The sequence below is a fragment of the Hevea brasiliensis genome, chromosome 16 (assembly GCF_030052815.1).
Source record: "Hevea brasiliensis isolate MT/VB/25A 57/8 chromosome 16, ASM3005281v1, whole genome shotgun sequence".
NCBI lineage: Eukaryota > Viridiplantae > Streptophyta > Magnoliopsida > Malpighiales > Euphorbiaceae > Hevea > Hevea brasiliensis.
In genome coordinates, this window is record NC_079508.1 from 61,795,472 (window position 1) to 61,818,516 (window position 23,045).

The 23,045-nt window shown below is 32.6% G+C and overlaps 3 protein-coding genes and 2 non-coding genes across 6 annotated transcripts; 3 read left to right on the forward strand and 2 right to left on the reverse strand.

Moving 5' to 3' along the window:
- Positions 1-48: 48 nt before the first annotated feature.
- Positions 49-604, forward strand: LOC110654264 (polcalcin Ole e 3-like). Its single transcript, XM_021810188.2, has one exon. It carries the CDS (start codon positions 308-310, stop codon positions 560-562), a length of 255 nt encoding a protein of 84 aa, XP_021665880.1. The 5' UTR covers positions 49-307; the 3' UTR covers positions 563-604.
- Positions 605-866: 262 nt separating this feature from the next.
- On the reverse strand, positions 867-4,371 carry LOC110654263 (probable serine/threonine-protein kinase PBL7). 2 transcript variants are annotated; one of them, XR_009144938.1, is made up of 7 exons: positions 3,480-4,371; positions 3,117-3,374; positions 2,856-3,028; positions 2,689-2,768; positions 2,347-2,596; positions 2,172-2,260; positions 1,434-1,577 (listed from the first exon to the last, which is right to left on the reverse strand). XR_009144938.1 is itself a non-coding variant. In XM_021810187.2 (6 exons), the coding sequence occupies exons 1-6, from the start codon at positions 4,024-4,026 to the stop codon at positions 1,233-1,235; spliced, it is 1,551 nt and encodes a 516-aa protein (XP_021665879.2). In that variant the 5' UTR covers positions 4,027-4,360; the 3' UTR covers positions 867-1,232. The 2 variants fall into 2 exon arrangements, 1 of the variants encoding a protein (XP_021665879.2); XM_021810187.2 differs by lacking the exon at positions 2,172-2,260 and having other exon boundaries at positions 867-1,577; positions 2,449-2,596; positions 3,480-4,360.
- Positions 4,372-12,451: 8,080 nt separating this feature from the next.
- Positions 12,452-12,533, forward strand: TRNAS-AGA (transfer RNA serine (anticodon AGA)). Its single transcript has one exon. It is a non-coding gene; the product is annotated as a tRNA-Ser (tRNA).
- Positions 12,534-12,636: 103 nt separating this feature from the next.
- On the reverse strand, positions 12,637-12,710 carry TRNAN-GUU (transfer RNA asparagine (anticodon GUU)). The gene has a single exon. It is a non-coding gene; the product is annotated as a tRNA-Asn (tRNA).
- A 3,614-nt stretch (positions 12,711-16,324) lies between these two features.
- Positions 16,325-17,929, forward strand: LOC110654258 (putative transcription factor bHLH086). Its single transcript, XM_021810182.2, has 5 exons — positions 16,325-16,954; positions 17,070-17,171; positions 17,261-17,326; positions 17,450-17,515; positions 17,622-17,929. Exons 1-5 carry the CDS (start codon positions 16,325-16,327, stop codon positions 17,748-17,750), a joined length of 993 nt encoding a protein of 330 aa, XP_021665874.2. The 3' UTR covers positions 17,751-17,929.
- The last annotated feature ends 5,116 nt before the right edge of the window (positions 17,930-23,045 follow it).

Here is a 23,045-nt window from a genome sequence, read left to right on the forward strand (position 1 = left end):
TCTACTTGTGTGGTGGAGGCTACTAATCTTGGTCATTTTGTGGTTCATTTTTTCACTTGTTCTACAAAATTTTCTCACAAATTTGTTTAAATAGTTGGTCCAATTCGATTAATAGCATTGATGAGCAAAACAGTTGAGAATTTTCAGGTGACTCATTCCTACACTATGACTCCGATTTCAAATATTGGCCTTACACACAAATTCACTCACTATTTTAAAAACCAAGCTCTTGTTTTTCTCTCAATCATTCACAGATTAGAAGATCAAAACTAAAACTACACGCATTCACCGCTTAGAGCTTAAAATCATGGCTGATGAAGCACAGGACCAGGTTGAACGTGAGCGCATTTTCAAGCGCTTCGACTTGAATGGAGATGGCAAAATCTCCGCCGCTGAGCTTGGTGACAGCTTGAAGACCCTTGGCTCGGTCACCCCTGATGAGATAACGCGTATGATGGCTGAGATTGATACTGATGGTGATGGCTTCATATCATACGAGGAGTTCACAGAATTTGCCAAAGCCAACCGTGGCCTAATAAAAGATGTTGCCAAGATATTTTGATGTCACTGTTAACCCATCAACCCCTTTCATTTATATTCCTTGTCCTGTATTCTTATTAGTAGGGTATGATTTATTCCATGAATATGCGAAAGGAGCCGAGGAATCCAAGATGGGTTTTTGATTGTGACAGTTCTGTTCTGGTAGTTAAAATGTAACTACTTGTCTTCCAAATTTTTCTTTGTTTCAATTTTTATATTTATCTCCTCAGCAATCCAATTTGTTGTTGTAACAAGAAAGTGCTTATGTTACCAATACCAAATGAGACATTGCATTTGTATGCTTTCTAGTCCGATATTCAGAAAAATACTCGCTCAACATTTTTCTTTATTTTTAGCTCAGTTCCTAATCCTATTTATCAAAACAAGATGTTCAATCCTTATGGTTATACCCCAAATATTGCTTTGAAGCTTAACAGAGATACTCTGCGCATCAAGAATCCTGTTAAGCATAAAGCCTAAACTTTAAATGAAAATCTGATTCACTCCTCCCCTGGGGTATGGGCTGGGCGGGTAAATGGAATCTATGTACACAATTTCTCAGTGAACTCTTGGAATTTACAATTTCAACGCTTTTTCTATTCTGATGATTTCTAGCACCTCTCTGCAAGCATGCAGCAAAATAAGGGAAACCCAAAAGGGGGAAAAAATCAGATAGTTAAATGGGCCATGCATCAACGACAATAAAGGTGATCATCATCTTCAACCTCTGAAACTCCTAGCATTGCCAAAGCCAAGTGATTACTCATCTCACTTTTTGTCTGTTGTAGTTGAGGGTAGCAATCTATAATTCCGGAAAAATTGGCCTTCTTCTTATTGTAGTAGATTGGCTCCTCTTCACCACTCAGTATAGCAATAATTTCATCGATGCCTGGCCTTCGAGATTCCTCATTACTTATACTTGCGGCAGCTGCTTGAATCATCTGGGTAATTTGTGTTGTTTTTCTCAAAGTGCATTTAAGACGTGGGTCAAGCAACTCTTTAATGGCTCCTTTACCATTCTGCAGTAGAGGTTTAGCCTGCAAAAGAATGAATGGTTAATATGTCTACATCACCAACATACCATGCATGGACTAGTTACAATACAGACATTATCAAGTCGCAAACAAACTGCTTATCGAACACTGACGGCTCTAATTATAAGAGAACAAGGCATTCAACGGGCATTTATGTTATGATTAATTCTAGCAGACAATTTCTTAAAGCTATACAAAATTCCAAAATTTCTAAACTATTCTTGAGACAGCATTGGCTGGTCAAGTCCAAAATTCTTTCTACCCAAAAAAAAAAAAGGTTTTCAGTTATTGAATCAATTCTCAGTACCCATATTAAGCATCCCTGGTGCAGGTGTCTATTCTCTCCCTCATAGCACATAAATTATTGGATAGTCGAGAATAGGCAAGCATGTCGTGATCCTTGACTTCTGAGAAATAGAAATATTTGCAGTCATGAAAATTTTCTTGAACGTTTCATTAAGGTTCTCTTGTAAAACTTCCCCCATTTTCTAATTTCTCATCATGCATTATGGTTCATTTCAAAATACAATGCATGAAGTTCTATCTATTTCCAAGAGGCACCAAAAAATACCATAGAACTCGAGTATAAAACCATACCATCATATACTGTCAGATGTAACAATTTAGAAACACTTTGTCAAGTTTGCACAATTTCCAGTTTAAGAGTTCATAGAATCCGCCAATCACTGTCAATATCTAATTAGCAATTAGGCTTCAACAATATATGCTGCTGCAGATTTAGGCATTGTCAGTTTAAAGGCAACAGGATTACCCCTTTCTCTTCATGGAAACTTCTATGGAGACCATTCATTTAAGCACTACAAAGTCAAAGCAGCTAATGAGTAATGTAAAAGAAATTAGTTCAACAACCTACCCAGAGTACCAAATTCTCTTCCCCTGGAGGTCTTCTTGCTTCAATTGGTTTCCTTCCTGTTATTAGTTCCAAGAGGACCACTCCAAAAGCATAAACATCGGTCTTATCAGACACTTTCCCATGCTGGAAGTACTCAGGAGCCAGGTAACTGTGGATTTGAATTTTATATCAGTAGATGAAAGAAATAGAAATTCTTGCTGAACAAGATCAGTTAAAGATAAATATTTATATTTTTCTCACCCAAATGTTCCCTTGACAGTTTTGCAAAGGAAAGGTACTGAGGGTGCAGAGGTCCAAGTAGCCAATCCAAAATCACACAACTGTAAACACCAACATCGCAATAAATCAATCACAACAACAGGAATTGACCAATCAATGCGTGTAACCCATAAGACAAATTTCCTTACCTTGGGTATTTTCTTGGAAGAAAGGAGTATATTTGAGGGTTTAATATCCCTGTGAACAACACATCTATCCGTTGCATTATGCAAATATGCAATTGCCTCTGCAACTCCCAGTGCCACCTTGTACCTCACCGACCAGGGAAGCGATGAACTATCCTTTACTCCTCTCTTCTTTTCTGCAAATGGCTAATCCATAAATCACTGAAATTCCATAAAAATCAATATCAAATTTGAAATTAATAATCAAGGAAATAGAAAACTTACCATGCAAATGGTGCTCTAAGCTCCCACCTGAGACATACTTGTACACCAAGAACAAACCCTCCTCCGGATCAATACAAAAACCAACAAGGGGCACAATGTTTTGATTATGAAGAGAGCTAGCAATCATCAATTCTCGACAAAACGCTTTCGGAGATTCCTTGTCCTCCTTGTCTAATCTCTTAATAGCCACAGCTGTCCTCAAGAATCCAACTCTACCCCTAAAAACAAAGCTCAAAGCTCCTCTTCCCAAAACTCTGCCTACCAATTGCCAAGAGAGGGGGAAGAGAGAAAGAGAGATTCAAAAACTCAAGCAAGATACCAAATTAAAATCCAAAACAGAAGAAAGAGGGAGCAATTTAGTACCTTTTGAGAAATTACGTGTAGCAGCAAGAATTTCACTGTAACTAAATCTGACCAAAGAATTTGCCACCGGGGAGATGCTTCTCTCCAGAGACTGGATTCTCCTCCATTTGAGTTCTTCAGCTGTAGTCTCGTTCAACCCACTGTCCAGATTCACCATCCAAACAGTTGCGGAAGCTGAAGAATTCAAGTTCATTGACTCAAGCTCGACCTGAGAGCAGAAACTGAACCTGAAAGAAGAGTGAACTGATTGTGGATCAGCATTTGTTAACTCTGCACTACCATATCCACCAGACTCTGCCAGTAACCATGTCTTATTATGCTCCAAATTCGCATTCTTGATTTTGCTGCTCTTGTTGCTTTTGTTGCTCTCATCTGGGAGAAAACAGGTCAAGCCAAGTTCCCAAACCATTTTTCTCAAAAGGGTTCTTAGCTTGTGCTCATTATGGTCACAGTAGTTATCTGTGTCTACTGAGGAACATGTGCAGAGAGCTCTTGTGCTATTTGGTGGCTCCCTTGTGTCTGTACAGTTGCCTTGAAAGAAACCCATTCCCGAAAGCAGATCTCAAAGAGAGCACAGAAACCTAGAAACCAGAAAAAAGGGAGAGAATATTAAAAAGTGAAAGCTGCTTTGCTTCAAGTGTGGGAGAGAATTTCTCCACAGAGAGACGTAGACATGTAGAGAATGAAAGGCAATTCAAAAAATAGAGAATGAGAGAGAGAGAGAGAGAGGAGAAACGGACTAAATGGTGTGGGCTCTGTGTTTATTAAAAACCATGCATGTATATGTAAATGCGGATTAGTTTGATCTGCCAGATTAGAGGGAGAAGGTAGACATGTGTGGTCCCTAAAGAAAACCCATAAAAATTAAAATGGAGTTTGGTTTTAATTGAAGGTACTATTATTTAAAGAAGAAACAGATTAGTTGATTTGTAGAGAAGGAAGAGATTCTTGCTGCCAATATTGAAGTGGACAAATAGAACCCCCAAGACGGGACGTTCTTTGCATGATTTGGATTAGTTGAATAAGAAAAACCAAAAGCAAGATACAGAGGGCGAGAGAGAGAGAGAGAGTACCACCAACCACAAAAGCTTGTGGGTTGACGAGCTAGATAGCTTTTCTCATATTGGGACATGAATCAAGCGTCATTACAAGATAATTTTTTTTTTCTAGAATGCATTACAAGGTAATATTGAGATTATTGTATATCGTGTAAAAGGAAAATGGTGAAGCTTGTGGCTTTATGGGGTTTCTGAGAAATTGATTAAGAGACAAGAATATATATATATATTAAGAAACAAATCATAAAAAGATGACCATGTAGTTTGGCCACCATCTAATACCTTCCAACGCCCAGCCACCTCTTCCGGCAACCCAGCTAGCCTAGTTAGTTTGTCTTCAGCCGACCTTCGACTTCTGACTGACGACCTTTTGTTATCCTTGCATTTTTTTTTTTTAATAAACTCAAAAACTGTTTATAGTTTTCTTTCTAATTTATGAAACTATTTATTTATTTTTCTCCACCTTCTTCGCTGACGAATAAAATCCAGACTCGCGTTATCCATTTGATGGGTTGCTCGATTTGTCTTTCATATATACGTGTAAAACTACTCTGGGCGTGGATTTCTTGTTTAAAGCGAAGCACCCTTATTCTTTGTGAATTGATGTGATGCAAAACTTCCCATTTCCATTTTCGTAAGGGAGTGGTGATGATGGAGCTGGGCCTGCGTTGAGTGGAGATAAACGCATGGCATGGGTAGATAGCTTATAGTGTTTGGAGAAGGAGGACTAGCAGATTTTATTTTATGTTATTAATTTTTAGTGTTTCGTTTGATTTGTATAAGTGATTAATAATTTCTAATCTTTTAATAAATATTCTTTTAATTACTTAATATATAAAATAAATATTATATTTATAATAATTTACTTTATTATTTTTTTAATGACAGTTATTTAATGTCAATAAATTAAAATTAATTGAGTTGAAATTAAATTATAAAGAGTTTGATTTAGTATGAATAAAATTTAAGAGTTATTCTTTAATTTAATAGTATTGGAGTTATCCTTAGAATTATGATATCTTGAATTTAAATTTAAAATAATTATAAAGAAAATGAAAGAGTTAAATTAACAAATAAATAAAACGAAAGAATACATCCCATTGAGAATTAATAAAATATTTGAATATTAGGGCATGAAAATGGGTAATTATACTGTGATCATTATCCCTTGAAATTGAAATTCTCTCTTCCTCACGTTTTAAAGAAGATTTAAATATTTTATTTTACAAGCATAAAATTAGAAATTCAGAATGCCAACAAGCCAACAATTTCAAAATCGCCTTTGTATGACGAGGAAGATACCGTACGGAACGACCAAAAAGTTTTATACTCGGCTGCGAAACTCGGTCATACGCAGTGCATGTTTGTCATTCATGTTAGGGGCCAAATTTATTTTTCAAATAGAAAACATCATTTTAAATATGATTAAAAAATAATTTAAAAATAAATATTTTTATAATTAAATTTTATTAAATTTAATTTTAATTTTTTTTAATTAATATATTTAAATAATATTTTTTTAACCATAATTTTAATAGCAATACTAAATAGACTTGTAGTTAGTAGGTATAAGACATTTCATTTTAAAGTTATTAGTAGGTAAATCTTATTAGCTATTGCTAATCATAATTTTTTTGAAAAAAAAAATTATATAGAAGGTTGCATCATTGTTCTAACACTAATATCCCCTTAAAATTTTCGTATATTAAATCATTTTTAATTGAAAATGAATATATAAATAAGTTGAATGTATATTTAATAAAAAAAATATTATGCCTCTCACATACACACAAGCACTCTATTATATTTATATTAGAAGTAAAGTTTAATTAGGATACTTTAGAATTAATTGTAGGTAGATACTAAACTTATTTTTATATAATTAATATATAATTTACATAATATTATTCAAATATCTCATATTATTGTACTGGAGAATATTGTTATTGGTTATTCAACTTTCAAAATCTTAACAATCAACTTTCAATAATACAAATCAAATGTATTAATTAAAACTATCATATTTAAATGACATGACTTCAATTTTTAAAATGAAAGTATATTTATTACTTGTTATCTCAGATATTTGTTATAATAGTTAGGATACTAATTTAGTTTTATGTTAATTATTTCGGTTATATTTTATTTTAATATTTATGTTAATTAAGTATTGTCAAGTAATAGTTTGTGCAATAGTAACAATTTTATATTTATTATATCATAATTATTTATATTAATTTTGGGTGCTGTGCAGATCGACTTGTGCAGTGTTGTAGTTAATGTAGAGGTCTGTATAAACGATAAAACATATGATTTAATTCGAGACAAAGTGAAAAATCTTAAATATAAATAAATTAGTAATTTAAATAATAAAAAATTAATAAATTAAATATATTAGCTAGTGAGCTTAACAAGGTAAAGTTTAGTAATCAATGTTGGTGACATCATTAACCTCTAAAAAGGGGCCCATTTTGGTTTCCTAACGGAAAGTTAGACATTTAAAAAAAAAAAAAAAAACATCAGATAAGGTGCAATTAGGGACCAAAAAGATTAGACTAAGATAGGTACATAATTAGGTAATAGCAATGTCATGGGGGGGTTGGGTTGGCGGAGAGTTATTAAGTTTAAATCTTTCTATTTTGAGAATATTTTTCGTTATAGAAAAAAAAAAGTTTAATAATTATTATTTGATCTGTTAATTAAACCGTCATTAAAATGTCTAATAATAAGAAATTAAAAAATATTATACTTATAAATTTTTCATTTTAAAAAATATTATTTATTAATTAAACTTAATCCCACCCAAATCCAATATTAGACCAAAAAACAAAAGCCTCAAGTGGTTCAAAATCTTAGATAGCATTGATAGGTTTAATACCAAATTGACAAAAACAAAAAACAAATGCAGCTCTTAATATTTTTATGGTCATCGTATCCCAATAAGTTAGGGAAAATAAAAAGTGATCGGACAGTGCATGCCACATGTTTAGAAGACAATCAAGTCGTCCTTCTTCCCAAACAAGGTGGCAATATTCGAGTTGCTTCTTGATCGGGCAACACCGCACAAGGAGGAGCATGTGGTGGTGAGAATCGTAGGTGAGCCGATGCCATTAATCCATCTATGTTTCTCACACTTCAATATGAAATTTTACTTGTTAAATTTGATTTTATTCATTTGATTGGCTTAATCTGATTTTATTCACTGGTCAAAAATATATTATTCTTATTTATTAAAAGAGTTAGATAAATTAGAGGTTTTATTTTTATTAACATATGCATATAATTTGATTTCATCAACACACACGCATAGACCTATCTAATTGCAAGTGCTTAATTTGATTCTTTTAAGTAAATTGGATTCTAATTTGCTCAATTCGAGGCACATAATGTGTTAATAGCCTTATAATTGTTTATCATCATTACCAATTTGATTTGATAATGATGGCGAAAACGACAAGAGAAAAACATCCATATCAGATACAATAAAATTATTTAGATAAATATAATCGAGATTGTTTCATGTATAAGAGTTCAAATTTAATATTTTTAATTCTCTAAAATATTATAAATTACTGGTGTTTAAAAACCATACTAATAATTTATTTTTTGATTTACCATAGTAATGATTAAAAAAATGCTTCTATCTGCGCGTAAAATCGGCAGCTCCAATTAACCATGATCAATTGTACTCATTTGGGTCATGCTTAAATTTGTCATAAATCAAAGTTTAAATTTCACTCATATTAAACAATCATTTCAAATAAAAAAATTAATAATTAATTTGATCAAAATAAAGAACATTAGAACTGGTTCAAAAATTTACATGTGTAACAATCTAAATTTTTAAATTATAAATTTAATAAAAAGAAAATATTATGTTATTAATATTATGAAATTTATTTGAATTAATTTTAAAAATAAAGAAAGATAATTAAAATAAATAAATATAAAAATAATATATATATATATATATAAAGATAGTTATATTATATTATATTATGGATTATAGTATTTAAATTTTTTGAAAGTTTAATAATAATAATAATAATAATAATAATAAAGGAGGACAACTTAAAAGCTGTCATGCGTGCCATCCGCCCCCACACACATACTCTCTCTCTCTCCTTTTTATTTTCTTTTCTTTCTTTTTGTTTTTTTAGACATAATTTCTTTTTTCAATTACTGTTTTTAGCGTTTTTTGTGTCAAAATATTCATCTCTTCAAAGGTATCATTTTCTGATTTGTGCGAATTAAGTTTCAAAAGTTTTAATCAATTTTAAATTTTGGGCTAGATCTCTTTTAAATTGTAAATCCTATAAAAAAATTTGAGACCATTAGCATGCTCCACTCGTCGAGGGCTTCGCAACAACACCAATTTGAAAATTTTTCGATACTAAAATTTCGATAGGTCCTATGGACTTTGCAGTATTTTTTTGAGTTTTAAATGAGCTTATTTAATTTTGTAATAATTTTATTTTAACCCCTAGTATTATGGACTTCTCATAGGTATCCTCGTTTCGCCAAAATTTGATAGTTGCTTGGATCTATAAATTTCAGGCCAGACAAACATACTACCAGAAAAAACTTTAGAACCGGGTCAAGGTTATAGGCTATCCCACCATTTTTCGACGCCCAAGACGCGTCACATGCATTAGAATTGGCATAGGTAAACTTGAAACACAAGTTTTCTTAATTATTGAGTGCCAGAATTAGATTAAAAATCAATAAATTATTCATGGTAGGTTAGAAAATTATAATATTGCTAAGGACCCACGAGGTAAAATTTTAGAATTTTTAAAATTTGTTTATGTGGTTTTTGCTAAATTGTTAGCTCCGTAAACTAGAATATAATTTTTCAAGATTGTGAGTTTTGACTGATTTGGAGGGCCTAGGAGGGGCATGTGATATTGATGGAATATGAATGTGAGACTTGTGATTTTAAAAGTGTTCTTTGAATTACTTTGCAGGTTGAGTAGGTCTTAGGTACAGGGAAGACTCTATCGAATTTCAGACACAAAATTAGGGTGTCATTATTTTTTTAAAATCCTTGATTTGGGTTAGCACATGTGGATTTATAATATAATTGTCTAAGTGATTAGGATTAGTCATCCTTCACTCCTCAGCCACCGCAGCAGTTTTTGGTCGAGTAGAATATTGATTTTAATTATAATTTTAATATTATTATATATTTAAGGCATGCCCATGCATCATCTATAAATATATTTATGTAATTAAAAACTAGGCACGTTTTATGGTGCATGTTTGGTTGATGAAATGATTATGAATGTTATTTTATGGTAATTTGATGCAGTGTGCGTGTGGTGTGTGGTATTGATTATGGAGAGGACGGGTAGACGTGGCTGGAGCTTAACTCACTGGGACCCGATCCTTTATGGATAACCCGATTCTGAAATGATTGTTTAAGATGATCTCGCTGGCCCCCGCATTTGATTTATTAAGCGAAAGTCCGGCTTGAGAGATATTCACTGGCAGAGGTTGGATTAAGAGAGTTATATAGGAGATCAGCTCTCATGTATGTACTGTTTGAACATATTTGGGTGTGTGAGTGCTCCAAATTACCTTTTTGCCGTTATAATATGATTTGTATGAAAATTATAATGTTGTTGCATTCCACTCTTCATGACGCGTTAGCTTTAGATAGCTATAGAAATTATAGTTAAAAATCAGTATTTTACTTTCTGAGTCTAACGCTCACTCCTGTTCACCTTATTTTTCCAGGATATAGGAGATTTCTTGTTGAGTTCTAACCTGCCTCTTTCCCTCACAGGTCATCTATTAATGTCTATGATGTTTTGTATAATTTTACTAATTTCTAGAATTCCGCATGTGTTAGAAGTACTTTATTTGATTTGGGTCTGTATTATAATTGCCACGTTGATCTGTAAACCTATTAAATGCATGCATGACTGGGTTGGACAAGGGAGCTGAGCTCCCATTGGATTTTATGACATTATAAGTATGTGGAAGGTAACCTTAGCTCTCCAAATAATTATATATTGTGCTTACAGGTTGAGCGAGTAAAAAACTCCTCGTTGTAGGGTCCATGTTATGGTCGGACTCTATCCGTTTGAATTCTTGAAATTAGGCTTAAAATGGGCCTTAGGATTGATTTAAGAAATAATTAGGTTTACTACGAACATCGGAGGCTTTAGACTGGCTCAAATCCTAGTACCAGTTAGACCCATGGGATCGGGTCATGGCAACATGAGAATACATAACATAGTAGCACCCTAAAATATAAATACTATCAATTAAGAATAAATATCCCACTTTATTAGAAATTTCAAATCTTATTCTTATTTTACTTATTCTAAAATAAAAATCTCATTTCAATATTAAATTCTAATCCAAATCAAAGTTTATCCGATATCTGTGTAAGGAGTTAAAGCCTCCACAATTAGATATGCTGTTCTTTATAGTCAATTCTATACGTTGCTCTGTACTCATACTAACTTAAGTATTGCAAGTATCATCCAAATTAATCCATCTGGTATTCTCTATTGTCTTATAAATTCAGACTCATAGAAAAAATTCAAGAATAGCACTAATACATTATACTTCATGTGATAAATGAGATTAGAAGAAAAAAAGTTGATTTAATTTTGACTTTTAAAGCAAGTATACATATGTAGGTTCATTATATGTATATATTTAATTTAAAATAGTACAATATGCATGAATTGTATTTAATTATTAAATGATTTAACAATATAAAAAAAATCTGAATTGATATAAAATTGTCTAAACATTTTGTTATGGGCAATTGATTATTCAACATTCTATTTAAAAAATAAAAAATAAGAAATATATTTTGTTGACAATACACAGGTATATACCTGCTCGCTTAGCTAGTCTCATATTCATGATTAAATTATTGAGAGTTGAAGGTCTTTTATTTTTCTTTAATTATTGTGTGAAACACAACACAAAAAACTGGTGCAAAGGCAAATAATTTTGTAGCATATGAAATTTAGTTCTTATATTTGGTGTTGACTGTATATGAACCTAACTTTAATTAAAAATTCAACCTAGCTACTTTTGATCTTCTAATTTTAATAATAAAAATCATAGCAAATGTAAATAGAAAAATGCACCTAATTGTGATTACAATCCCTTATTCTTTTAGCATGTGGTATTCACATATACCATTAAATATCAATCAATATACCTAATATTTTAATAAATTAGTAAGTAGAAGTTCAACATTCTTCTTCTTTCTATATTATTCATTCATGAATATTAATCTAAAATATATATTACATGCATGGTCAGGGTCAATTGAATAAACACCACAATCAATAATTAATTTATCTCTTAAGGATCAAAAGCTCCTGTGACGAGGAAAAAAAAATCTTATGTAAAGAGGACAAAACTCTCACTAAGGGGGGTAATGAAAATGAGAAATAAAATAAAAATTCACACAGATTAAAAATAATGAATGTAACAGATAAAAAAAGAAAGAATGAAATTAAGTACAATATTATAATTAAATAAAAATAAAATATATAAAATTATAAATAAATTTTTATTGGAGATTAAGATCTTAAAAAAAGAGAGAAATCTCAAATTTATTTATTTTGAAGGTGAAACTGAAATGCATTAATAAGAAGATTTCAAGTTTCAATCGTTTTTTAGGACAAAATTTTCAAGTTTAGCTTTGTTTTTTTTAATTAATTTTATTTGAAATTTGAATTCTGAAAACGATTTTAGTGTGCCTGATGTAAACCTAATTGATTCAAAGCTTAGTTTCTTCACATGGCAAATTAATGGATTTCAAGTTTGTGAGGAGAGTTTAGTTAATAAATATGTATTTTTTTTAAAAAAAGGCTGAGGATATTTAAAGTCAAATCAAGACTAGTTCAAAATAATTTATAATAGGCTTAAATCACACCAGTGGGCGTGCCGGAGTGGTTATCGGGCATGACTAGAAATCATGTGGGCTCTGCCCGCGCAGGTTCGAATCCTGCCGCCCACGTTTTTAGTTTTTAACTTGTGGTCACAGCCCACATTCTGACCTCAAAATGCTTTTTTCGGCTCGTGAAGAGAATAAATTTGGGTCATGAAAACAAACTACAAAACGCTAGAAGGAGGGCTTGAACCTCCGACCTTGTGGTTAACAGCCACACGCTCTAACCAACTGAGCTATTTCAGCTTAACGTTGAGTCTTCGTTGAAGAAATATAATATATAAAATACCAAAGTAAACAAAACAGACTGGTTTTTTATATACGTCAATAAACAATGAGCGAGAGTATCTATATACGTTAATAGCAAGTCATGTAAAGAAAAAATTGACACATTAAATATCTGAAATTCATTGAAATGAACCCATCAAATAATAACATAAGTTAAAAGAAAAAAAAAAAAAAAAAGAAGAAAAACCATTGACTTGTCCATGAACAAGATCAACTAAAATAACTAGTTTGTCTTCCAAACTTCATCATCAGTTATCACTGAGTTTGGCTTTATACTTGGACTGAAATAAACACTGCGACTTAATGTAATGATAGGGATGAATGCTGAAGTTCACCTTTTTATGTAATTTGTGGGTCACCCTTTGCTGCAATGCCTTTGAGTCGAGCCTCCCCTTATACTGTAGCTTAATGAAAAGTCCACCTTCTGTGGTTTATTCATTCTGCTGTCTGTAGCTGAAACCTCTCTCTCGTTTATGTATTCACTATCTGCTAAAGTTTACATTTCTGTTTGTAGAATGTGATGTTACGAATGGGAACCTTGGTGATGACTGGGCAGAAATGAAATTTTAATCTTGTTAGTTTTTTTTTTTTTTTAATGTATATAATTTATGCATCAAAATTGTTCCTTGGTTATTGTTTTCTATTAATACTTTTAAGTAGAGTTAGCCATTTTGAAAAGGCACCTGCAAGACACGTTATTGATTGTGATTATTAATTCATGGACATTTATTGCACAAATAGTTAGTATTTTAATCCAATAAGGATTTAAGTATACAATTTTATAGGAAGCTAGAAATTCTGATACCATGTTGCAACCAATCACCTTTTACTTTATATTCTTGTAATGTTTTAATGTGGGATTCCAACTTTAATCTCAAACACAAATTGCCAGTCCAGGGGAAAAAAGAAGGGACAACCATCTTCGTTAACAAAGAAATTCAAACGCTAAGTGACTTGTTCATATTTCTCCCCTATGTTTCCCCGTTGCTCCCAGAATATCTATAAGCACAAGCATTCTTTGGTAGTGAACTAACTAATGTAACATAATCTCGCATACACTTATTTCTAGTCTTCTTCTTCACTTTCTTACTCAAGAATTTTCATGTTTTTATCACATTTCGATACAATTTTTTATTAATTTTGCTAATTTTTCCTCTTTTTTTTAGTCAAAATCAAATCTACCCTCCTTTGTGGGAAGAGAATTCTTGTGCACAATTTTATTTCTACAATACAGATGTGGCATTTAGTTATCCTCTATTGGTTATTGGGTTGGGCTTTTACATTGGATTTAAAACTCATTCAAAAAGCCCAAATTTAATACAATACATATAAATAAATTCATGATGCCATCTTATAATATGAAAAACAAATCTAGTTCAACTTATAGCACAAATAACTCAATACAAACATTACTCACTTGTACTTGAATATATTGTTAGTATAAAGTAGGTTAGAATGGCTCAATTTCCTCCTTATGCTTTCCATGACTCCATATAAAGGCAACCCATAATTATTATATTATATAATTTGTCAACATTTCCAAGGATGATTATGCCTTCATAAATGTGCATGTGCTGTGCTCTTTTGCGTGTATAGACATGTTATCATTGCAAATTTACAATAGCATAAATATAAAGAAAAACGTATATCAATTTCGAAGTAGGTGTACGTAAATTTTTCTTGTAAGTTAATTAAGATCGAACATGAGAAGAATCATTCACAGTAGTTTGATCTCAGAAAGAAGAATCATTCTCTTTTGATGATTTAGTTCATTATGAATTATGAATTATAAAGATAAAAACTGATGAAATGTTATCCATATATGAATTTCAGAAATTGTTTGGGTTTATTATTCAATTAACAATCATTAGAAAGTTTTGATTAACTTGCCAGGCGGACTCTGCAATGTCCAATAAAGTTTATCAAGTTAATTAATAAAAATGATAATAATTAATAATTAAATGTGAAGATAAAGATGATCCAAGATTAAAGAATAAACATATGGTTAGGATGGGGGACTCCAAATTCGTTGAGACGAGGAAAAGGAAAAAAAAATAGTAGCACATCTCCTTGAGGCAAGGAATAGTTCTTATTTCAATGCCAGCTTCGGTTTCTCTTCTTCACAGTTTTGTTGTCTGATAAACAGAACATACATGTGGATGATCATCTTCCTTGGGCTTGCTAAACCAATACTTAATTGTGTTTGATGGGCAGCCAACAATTCAACTTTGTATTAAATCTGATTCCTATCAAGAAATTACTTATGCAAAAGCTACTTATTATTATTGAGTTGTTTATGCTTAGTAAGCATATGGTTAGCTAGATGTGTTTTGCGTTACGGGTCTAGTTCTTATTAGAACATAAATTTACTTTTTTTTTTTTACAAGTAAAATTTTTATCAAATAGAAAATTCATGATATAACATAAATTTAATGGGTTTGACTTATTGCGATATTACTTAACAATATTTTTTCAAGTTTTGAAATGTGACATACCCTAATATTATGTAAAATTTTTTAATCTAAAAAATATTAAAAGGCTATCAATAAAACCCATCGTTTAATTTAAGGGTTACGGCTATTTAAATTATTTAAGTTATAATTTGAATTGAATCTCCTTATCATATATTCATAACTTTCAATTTTTTGTTTTTGAGCGATATAGAGCTCCAACATGGTTAATAAAGATCTTCACATATAACTCTTAATCCTGCCAATCCAACCCATGTACATCCTTCGTGGGTTGTACCGCAACATAATCTAATACCATGTTTAGGCAAATTGGAAGACAAATTTTACATACCAACACAAACGCATACACTTCTTCCACATAAATATATTTATGAATCAAAATGAAGTAGTGATGAAATCAAAGAATATAAATTTATGCTTCCTGAGTAGCTAGTTTACACATGGAATTAATGTAACATATAAAATAAAGCATGAATCCACGTGCTGAAGCAATTAAGAAGGAAACAGTATGGGAAACACCCCTGAATATTAGTCTATAGGTTCTTGAAAGTGAGACTATAACCATTTGGGAATCTTGAAAGACGTGGGATGGCATAAGATCCGGCGAGCCCTTCGCTGCTTTGCCCTAATTACCTTCTCTCTTCTTCTTCTTCCATTGTTATTCACCTCCATCTGCCAGCTAACTGTCTCAACACAAAGATAAAATATAGTATACATATTATGAGTTCTTTGCAAGTTCGTTAATTGAATATAATAAATAAGATATTCTTTTAATTTACGAATTTTCTTAATCTCAACCTAAATGAATCATCTTTGCTCGAACTAAAGAGTTGAATTTAAAACAATGTACTGTGAAAATTAGTATGTAATACTATCTTACTATACCCTAAAATAAAATGTACAAAAAACAGACTGGAATCAAATTAATTATAATAAACATTAATATAGTAATATTATTTTTGAGTCTCTACAAATAGGTCTTGCAGTAGCTTTCTATCTTCAACATATGCCTAACTGCTTGAACTAGACCAAAGTCTCAATTCTAGTTCCTCTCTCTCTCTCTCTCTCTCTCTCTCTCTCTCTCTCTCTCTCTCTCTCTCAATGGCACTTGCTAAGGACCGTATGTGTTCGGTTCAGACTTGTGCCTATAACGAAAACATGATGGTAGATCTTTATGGCTTTGATGACGAGAACCACAAGAAGTTCCTTGAAGAAGGGGAAAGCCGCAGCTGCTTCGAAAAGACTAATAATGGGCTGATCAGCAAGAATTTAGCCGCGAGCCGTTCTTCCTCTTCTCTTGGCAGTCCAAGCAGTGCGAATTCTAATGAATTAATATTTCATTCCCCAAGCCATCAAACTGAGGAAGCTCATTCTTTGATCGATTTTCGCAGCGGATACAATCATTTCATGCATGCTAATGGATCTTTGCTCAGCTTCCAGCAGAACAACAATAGGGTTTCACAGGCTACTGGTCACAAAGATGACAGCTTAACTTGGGAAGGGAATTTCAATTACAATTACCAGTGGAATCAGATGAATCCAAAGTGTATCGCAGATCCTCGTTTGTTGGAAGAAATCAACTACTCTCGAACAGCTAGTAACTTCAATTCCATGGTCAATTCTGAAAAGGAAAATCATGGGGATTGGTTGTACTCTGAAGGGACTATTGCTACTGATGCTATCCAGGATTCTGGTACACAAGATGTAAACTTCCATAAGCGTCCCAATTTGGTATTTTTCTTCTCCCCTTTATATTTTTGTTTTACCTTGTTCTTGTTTGTAAATTGCAGTGCCATTCATGGTGGAAATCAAGGTGTTAACAGGTAGTAAAATTTCTTGATTTCAGGGGGAGAGTATGCAGGCTCTAAAGAAGCAATGCAATAGTACAACCAGGAAGCCAAAAGCCAAGTCATCTCCATCGAAGGACCCTCAGAGTATTGCAGCCAAGGTTTGCTTAATTTAAACCTAAGTCTGTGTCCAAACTAGGAAAAAATGAACATGGGAATTTGGTTTGATCATTGATATTTGTCTTCCCAGAATCGACGAGAGCGGATTAGCGAGAGGCTTAAGATATTGCAGGAACTGGTGCCTAATGGTTCAAAGGTATAAAAACTTCAAACATTTATATGTTTGCTTCTTAATTTCAGATTAAATTATTTTTCTCGTATCATCAAATTCCAGCAGTTTTTCTGACTGTTCCCCAATTCTTGACAATATTCTGCGCAGGTTGATTTGGTTACCATGTTAGAGAAAGCCATTAGTTATGTTAAGTTTCTTCAGTTGCAAGTAAAGGTAATTAATTAATGATCAAAGAACAAGTTTTACTTCTTTTTTCTCATTAATTGAAGACCGTGGAATTAAGTTGATGAATGGCAATTTCATTTATTTTCTGATGCAGGTGTTGGCAACTGATGAATTTTGGCCGGTTCAAGGCGGGAAAGCTCCTGATATTTCTCAGGTAAAGGAAGCCATCGATGCCATCCTTTCATCTCAGAAAGATAGGAATTCGAGCTTAAGCTCAAAGTGATTAATTGGTGACAATTAGCCAAGAAGGTGAAGAAGAAGAAGAGAAGATGCATATAATAATATATTGTGAAGACAGCTTCTCAGGCAAAGAAAAAGCTTTATTTTGGAAGTTAGCAATATTAATTGTTGGATTAACGAGGCAAGAAAATTCGAATACAAAATAATAATCTTTTGTTCTGTTTTCTTACAATCTATATTTTCATGATGTCATGATGTAATAAGCATTGAGTGTACTGAGACCGCAAATGCTTTTACTGATTTCTTCCCTTGTACTGATTTCTTCCCTAGACATAATTTCCTCTTTTTTTTTTGGGTACATTTACAACGTTAAGTGGATCTGAAAACTTATTGGAAGGATATAATCTATCATGCCAATTATAGACCAAATCCAGCAATTACTGCCTCATCTTCATTTTGCTTTGAAGACAAGGAAAATCCACTTAACAGCGTATGATTTTTAAAAGTTGAAATTAATTAATTAAAAGAGATGGAACGAGTAATGCTACTTCAAAAGGAAAAAAAAATCATTAAAATCTTTTACCACAGGATATAGAGAATGGATAGTGTGATTTATTGGCAGTTATTGTATAACTTATTTCAGTTTAATTTGTTACTGTTTGTTAGGTAGTTTAGTTGTAGTTCAGTTAGCTTAGTTGAAAAGTTGTTATTTCCCACTACTCTAGGTGGTTAGCTTAACTTCTTGTATATAAAACTTTGAGCTCAGCTCCTTAATTCAATTGATTCAATTTCTCTTCCATACAATCTAATATGGTATCCAAGCTTTCTTTTCATTAATCTTCTTTCTCGATATTCTCTGCAAATTTTTTTTTCTTTTCCTTCGAAATGACAAATACAGCAAATGATTACCTCAAAAATCCATTGAATCCTTTTTATCTTCATCCAAATGAAAATCCAGCATTAGTTCTAGTTTCTCCAATTCTCACAGGAAAGAATTATCATTCTTGGGCTAGGGCAATGAGAATGTCACTACTCTCAAAGAACAAAATCAAATTCATTGATGGCACAATGCATGTTCCTCCTGTTACAGATCTCATGTATCCAGCCTGGAAAGGTGTAATATGATGGTTTTATCTTGGATTACAAGATCATTATCACCAACTATTGCACAAGGCATCTTATGGATCGATAAAGCTTCTGATGTTTGGAAAGATCAGAGGGAAAGGTTTTCACGAGGAGATATCTTCCGGATTTCAGATATGCAAGAGGAGATCTATGGATTCAAGCAAGGTGATTTGTTTGTCACTTAATATTTCACAGAACTCAAGATTCTTTAGGAGGAATTGTTGAATTTTTTACCTGTTGCTATATATTCATGCCCTAATCCATGTTCTTGTGGTGCAATTGGTATTGTTAAGACTTATCAAAGAAATGATTATGTGATTCATTTTCTTAAGGGATTAAATGATAGATTTGCTAATGTAAGATCTCATGTCATGCTTCTAGATTCTTTACCTTCTATTAATAAGGTTTTCTCATTGATTGTTCAACAAGAGAGACAAATGGATCTTGGGGAGGATTTTAGTTCTAAAGCATTGGTTAATACTAAAGTAATGAGTTATGATTTCACTGATAATGGATTTCAGAAAGGAAGTGGTTATAGCTATGGCAGGGGTTAGAACATTACATATCATATCAGTTTAATAAGAATTTTTCTAGCAATTCTGGTAATGTGAAGGTGTGTACCTATTGTGGAAAACAAAGGCATACAGTAGATACATGCTATAAGAAGCACGGATTTCCTCCTGGATACAAATTTAAGAATTCTAGCTCTTCTGCTAATCAAGTTACTGTTGAAGATCAGTCATCTGGAAATACAGATAATACACCAATCCAAGTTAATTCACCAAGTATTCAAAGTGTGCTTTTTACTCAAGAGTAGATTGAGCAGTTATTGGCTTTAATCCAACCTCCAAATTTAACAGCTATTCATACCTCGAACCAAGTTACAACTGGTAATACTTTAGCTTCTTCATCTCCAGGTAATTCTCTTGTCCTTAGTTGCATATCCAGGTCTAATATGTGGATCCTTGACATAAGAGCCACAGATCACATATGTTTTTCATTGTCCTCCTTTACCTCATACAAGAAAATTAACCCAATTTTTGTGAAACTTCCAAATAGAACCCAACTTGTTGCTAATTACTCAGGAACTACACATTTTATCGAAGATTTTCTTTTGCATGATGTTTTCTATATTCCTCAATTGACTTTCAATTTAATTTCTGTCACAAAACTCACTTCTTCCCTTGCTTCTTGCTTATTTTTTCAAAATACTCATTGTTTTATCCAGGAAACGAATACTTGGAGGACGATTGGTATAACTGAGGCAAAGGAAGGCTTGTATATCCTAGTCAATCCTGACATCACATCTACTTTTTCTATTACAATTGTTGTCAACACTACACATACCAACTTTAACATCTGGCACTATAGACTTGGGCATCCATTTGCCTCAAGGCTATCTGTTCTTTATTCTTCTTGTCCTTTTATTACTATTTCTAATAATAATTGTCATGCCTATGACATTGTCATTTGGCAAAGCAAAGGAAATTATCATTTCCAGTTAGTGACTCTAAGTCTCTTAAGCCTTTTAAGCTTGTTCATGTAGACATCTGGGGACCTTTCTCTATTGTTTCAATAAATGGATTTAAATACTTTCTCACTGTAGTTGATGATTATAGTAGATACACATGGGTTTTTTTGATGAAATCCAAATCTGAAACCAGACATCATTTACGGTCTTTCATTCAAATGGCAGAAACTCAATTTGATGCCAAAGTTAAAGCCATTAGGAGTGACAATGGTTCTAAATTCTTAATGTCTAATTTTTATGCTCAAAAAGGAATTTTGCATCAAACTACATGTGTTGAAACACCTCAACAGAATGCTATTGTCGAAAGCAAACATCAGCATATTTTGAATGTTACTAGGGCTTTACTATTTCAATCTAAACTACCCAAACTTTTTTTGTCCTCTTCCATTCTTCACGCAGTGTTTCTTATCAATAGGTTACCTACACCTTTACTACAAAATAAAACACTTTTTCATCTTTTATATTTTGCTTCACATGATCATCTTCAGCTTAGAGTCTTTGGTTCATTATGCTATGCATCTACTCTTCTTATAGGCAGAACTAAGTTTGATCCTAGAGCTAGAAAATGTATATTTCTTGGCTACAAACAAGGCACTAAGGGTTTTCTTCTCATGGATCTCAAAAATAAAGAAATTTTCCTATCTAGGAATGTTATGTTTAAAGAAAATGTTTTTTCTTATTATTCAAATATTACAATTCTGTCAACTATTCCTCATATGAATTCTCTTTCTGATATGGACTATTCATCACCATATACTCTAATTCAATCTTCTCAATCCTCTCCACCTATAACAGAACCTTCTGATCCTCAACCTCTTTCTTCCTCTCAACCTACTAGACATTCTACAAGATCAAAAAGACCACCTACATACTTACAGGATTATCACTGCAGCCTTGCTTCTTCAGCAACTACCAATGCTCATGATTCCATAGGTATTCTTTATCCTTTGTCCTCTGTTTTGTCTTATCATTCTTTGTCTCCTGCTCATTTTCACTTTACTTTATCCATTTCCACCAATGTTGAGCCTAAAACATATACACAAGCTGTTAAATTAGATGTTTGGAAAGAGGCTATGGCTAATGAAATCTCAGCTTTAAAGTAAAATCATACTTGGAAGTTTGTTGATTTGCCTCCTTAAAAGGTACCTGTTGGCTATAAATGGGTTTACAGGATTAAATATAAAGCAAATGGTACTATAGAGAGATACAAGGCTAGGCTTGTAGCAAAGGGATATACTCAAACTGAAGGAATTGATTTCTTTGATACTTTTAGTCCTGTTGCTAAAATGACTACAATCAGAATTCTTCTAGCTCTTACTGTAATTAATGGTTGGCACTTGCAACAACTTGATGTTAATAATGCTTTTCTTCATTGAGATTTGCATGAGAAGGTGTATATGGTGTTGCCACCTGGTTTCCAATCTCCTAAACCTAATCAAGTTTGCCAATTATAGAAATCTCTATATGGTTTAAAACAAGCTAGCCATCAATGGTTTTCCAAACTTTCATATGCTCTCCTTTCTTGTGGTTACTTGCAATCCAAATTTGATCACTCTTTCTTTGTAAAGGCAATTGGTGACTCTTTGACTGCTATTTGGGTTTATGTTGATGATCTTATTCTTGCAAGGACCAATATGGTAGAAATCAATTCCCTAAAAAGCTTTCTAGACACATCTTTTAAAATTAAAGATCTTGGAAACCTTAAATATTTTTTGGGGTTAGAAATAGCAAGGAAAACAGAAGGCATTTCTCTTTGTCAATGAAAGTATGCTCTAGAATTGCTTTCTGATACTAGATATTTGGCTGCTAAGCCAGCTAAAACCCCAATGGATTCTGCCACTAAGCTATCAAAAGATAAAGGGACTCCATTATTTGATATTGCTTCTTATAAACGCCTAGTTGGAAAGCTGTTATACCTAACCACTACAAGGCCTGACTTATCTTTTGCTACACATCAACTTAGTTAGTTCTTGTCTGCTCCTACAGATTTACATGAGAAGGCTTTGCACACAGTTCTTAGATACATTAAAGCCTCTCTTGGTCAAGGCCTTTTCTTTCCTTCTAAATCTAAAATTAAACTCACAGCTTTTAGTGACTCATATTGGGGTACTTATGAGGATACTAAGCACTCCATTGTTGGCTATAATGTGTATCTTAGTGATTCTTTAGTAAGCTAAAAATCCAAGAAACAAAATACTATTTCAAGGTCATCTTCTGAGGCAGAATACAAGGCACTTGCTTTTACAACTTATAAGCTACAATGGATACTTTACATTCTGAATGATTTTTGTGCTCCTTATCCTCAGCCAGCTATCATTTACTGTGATAATCAGTCTACCCTCCACATAGTTGCTAATCCAACATTTCATGAAAGGACAAAACATATTGAGCTAGATTATCATTTGGTTCGAGAGAAGGTTCAGTAGGGTCTCATCAAACTTCTGCCTATTTCATCTACTGCTCAATTAGCTGACATTCACACCAAACCTTTAGGTGTTGCTCCTTTTCATGCTATCATGCTCAAGCTAGGAATGCTCAATATACATTCTCCAGCTTACAAGAGGGGGAGGGGGGGGGGGGGGGTGTGGTGTTTACCACAGGATATAGAGAATAGATAGTGTGAATTACTGGCAGTCATTGTATAACTTATTTCAACTAAGTTTGTTACTGTTTGTTAGGTAG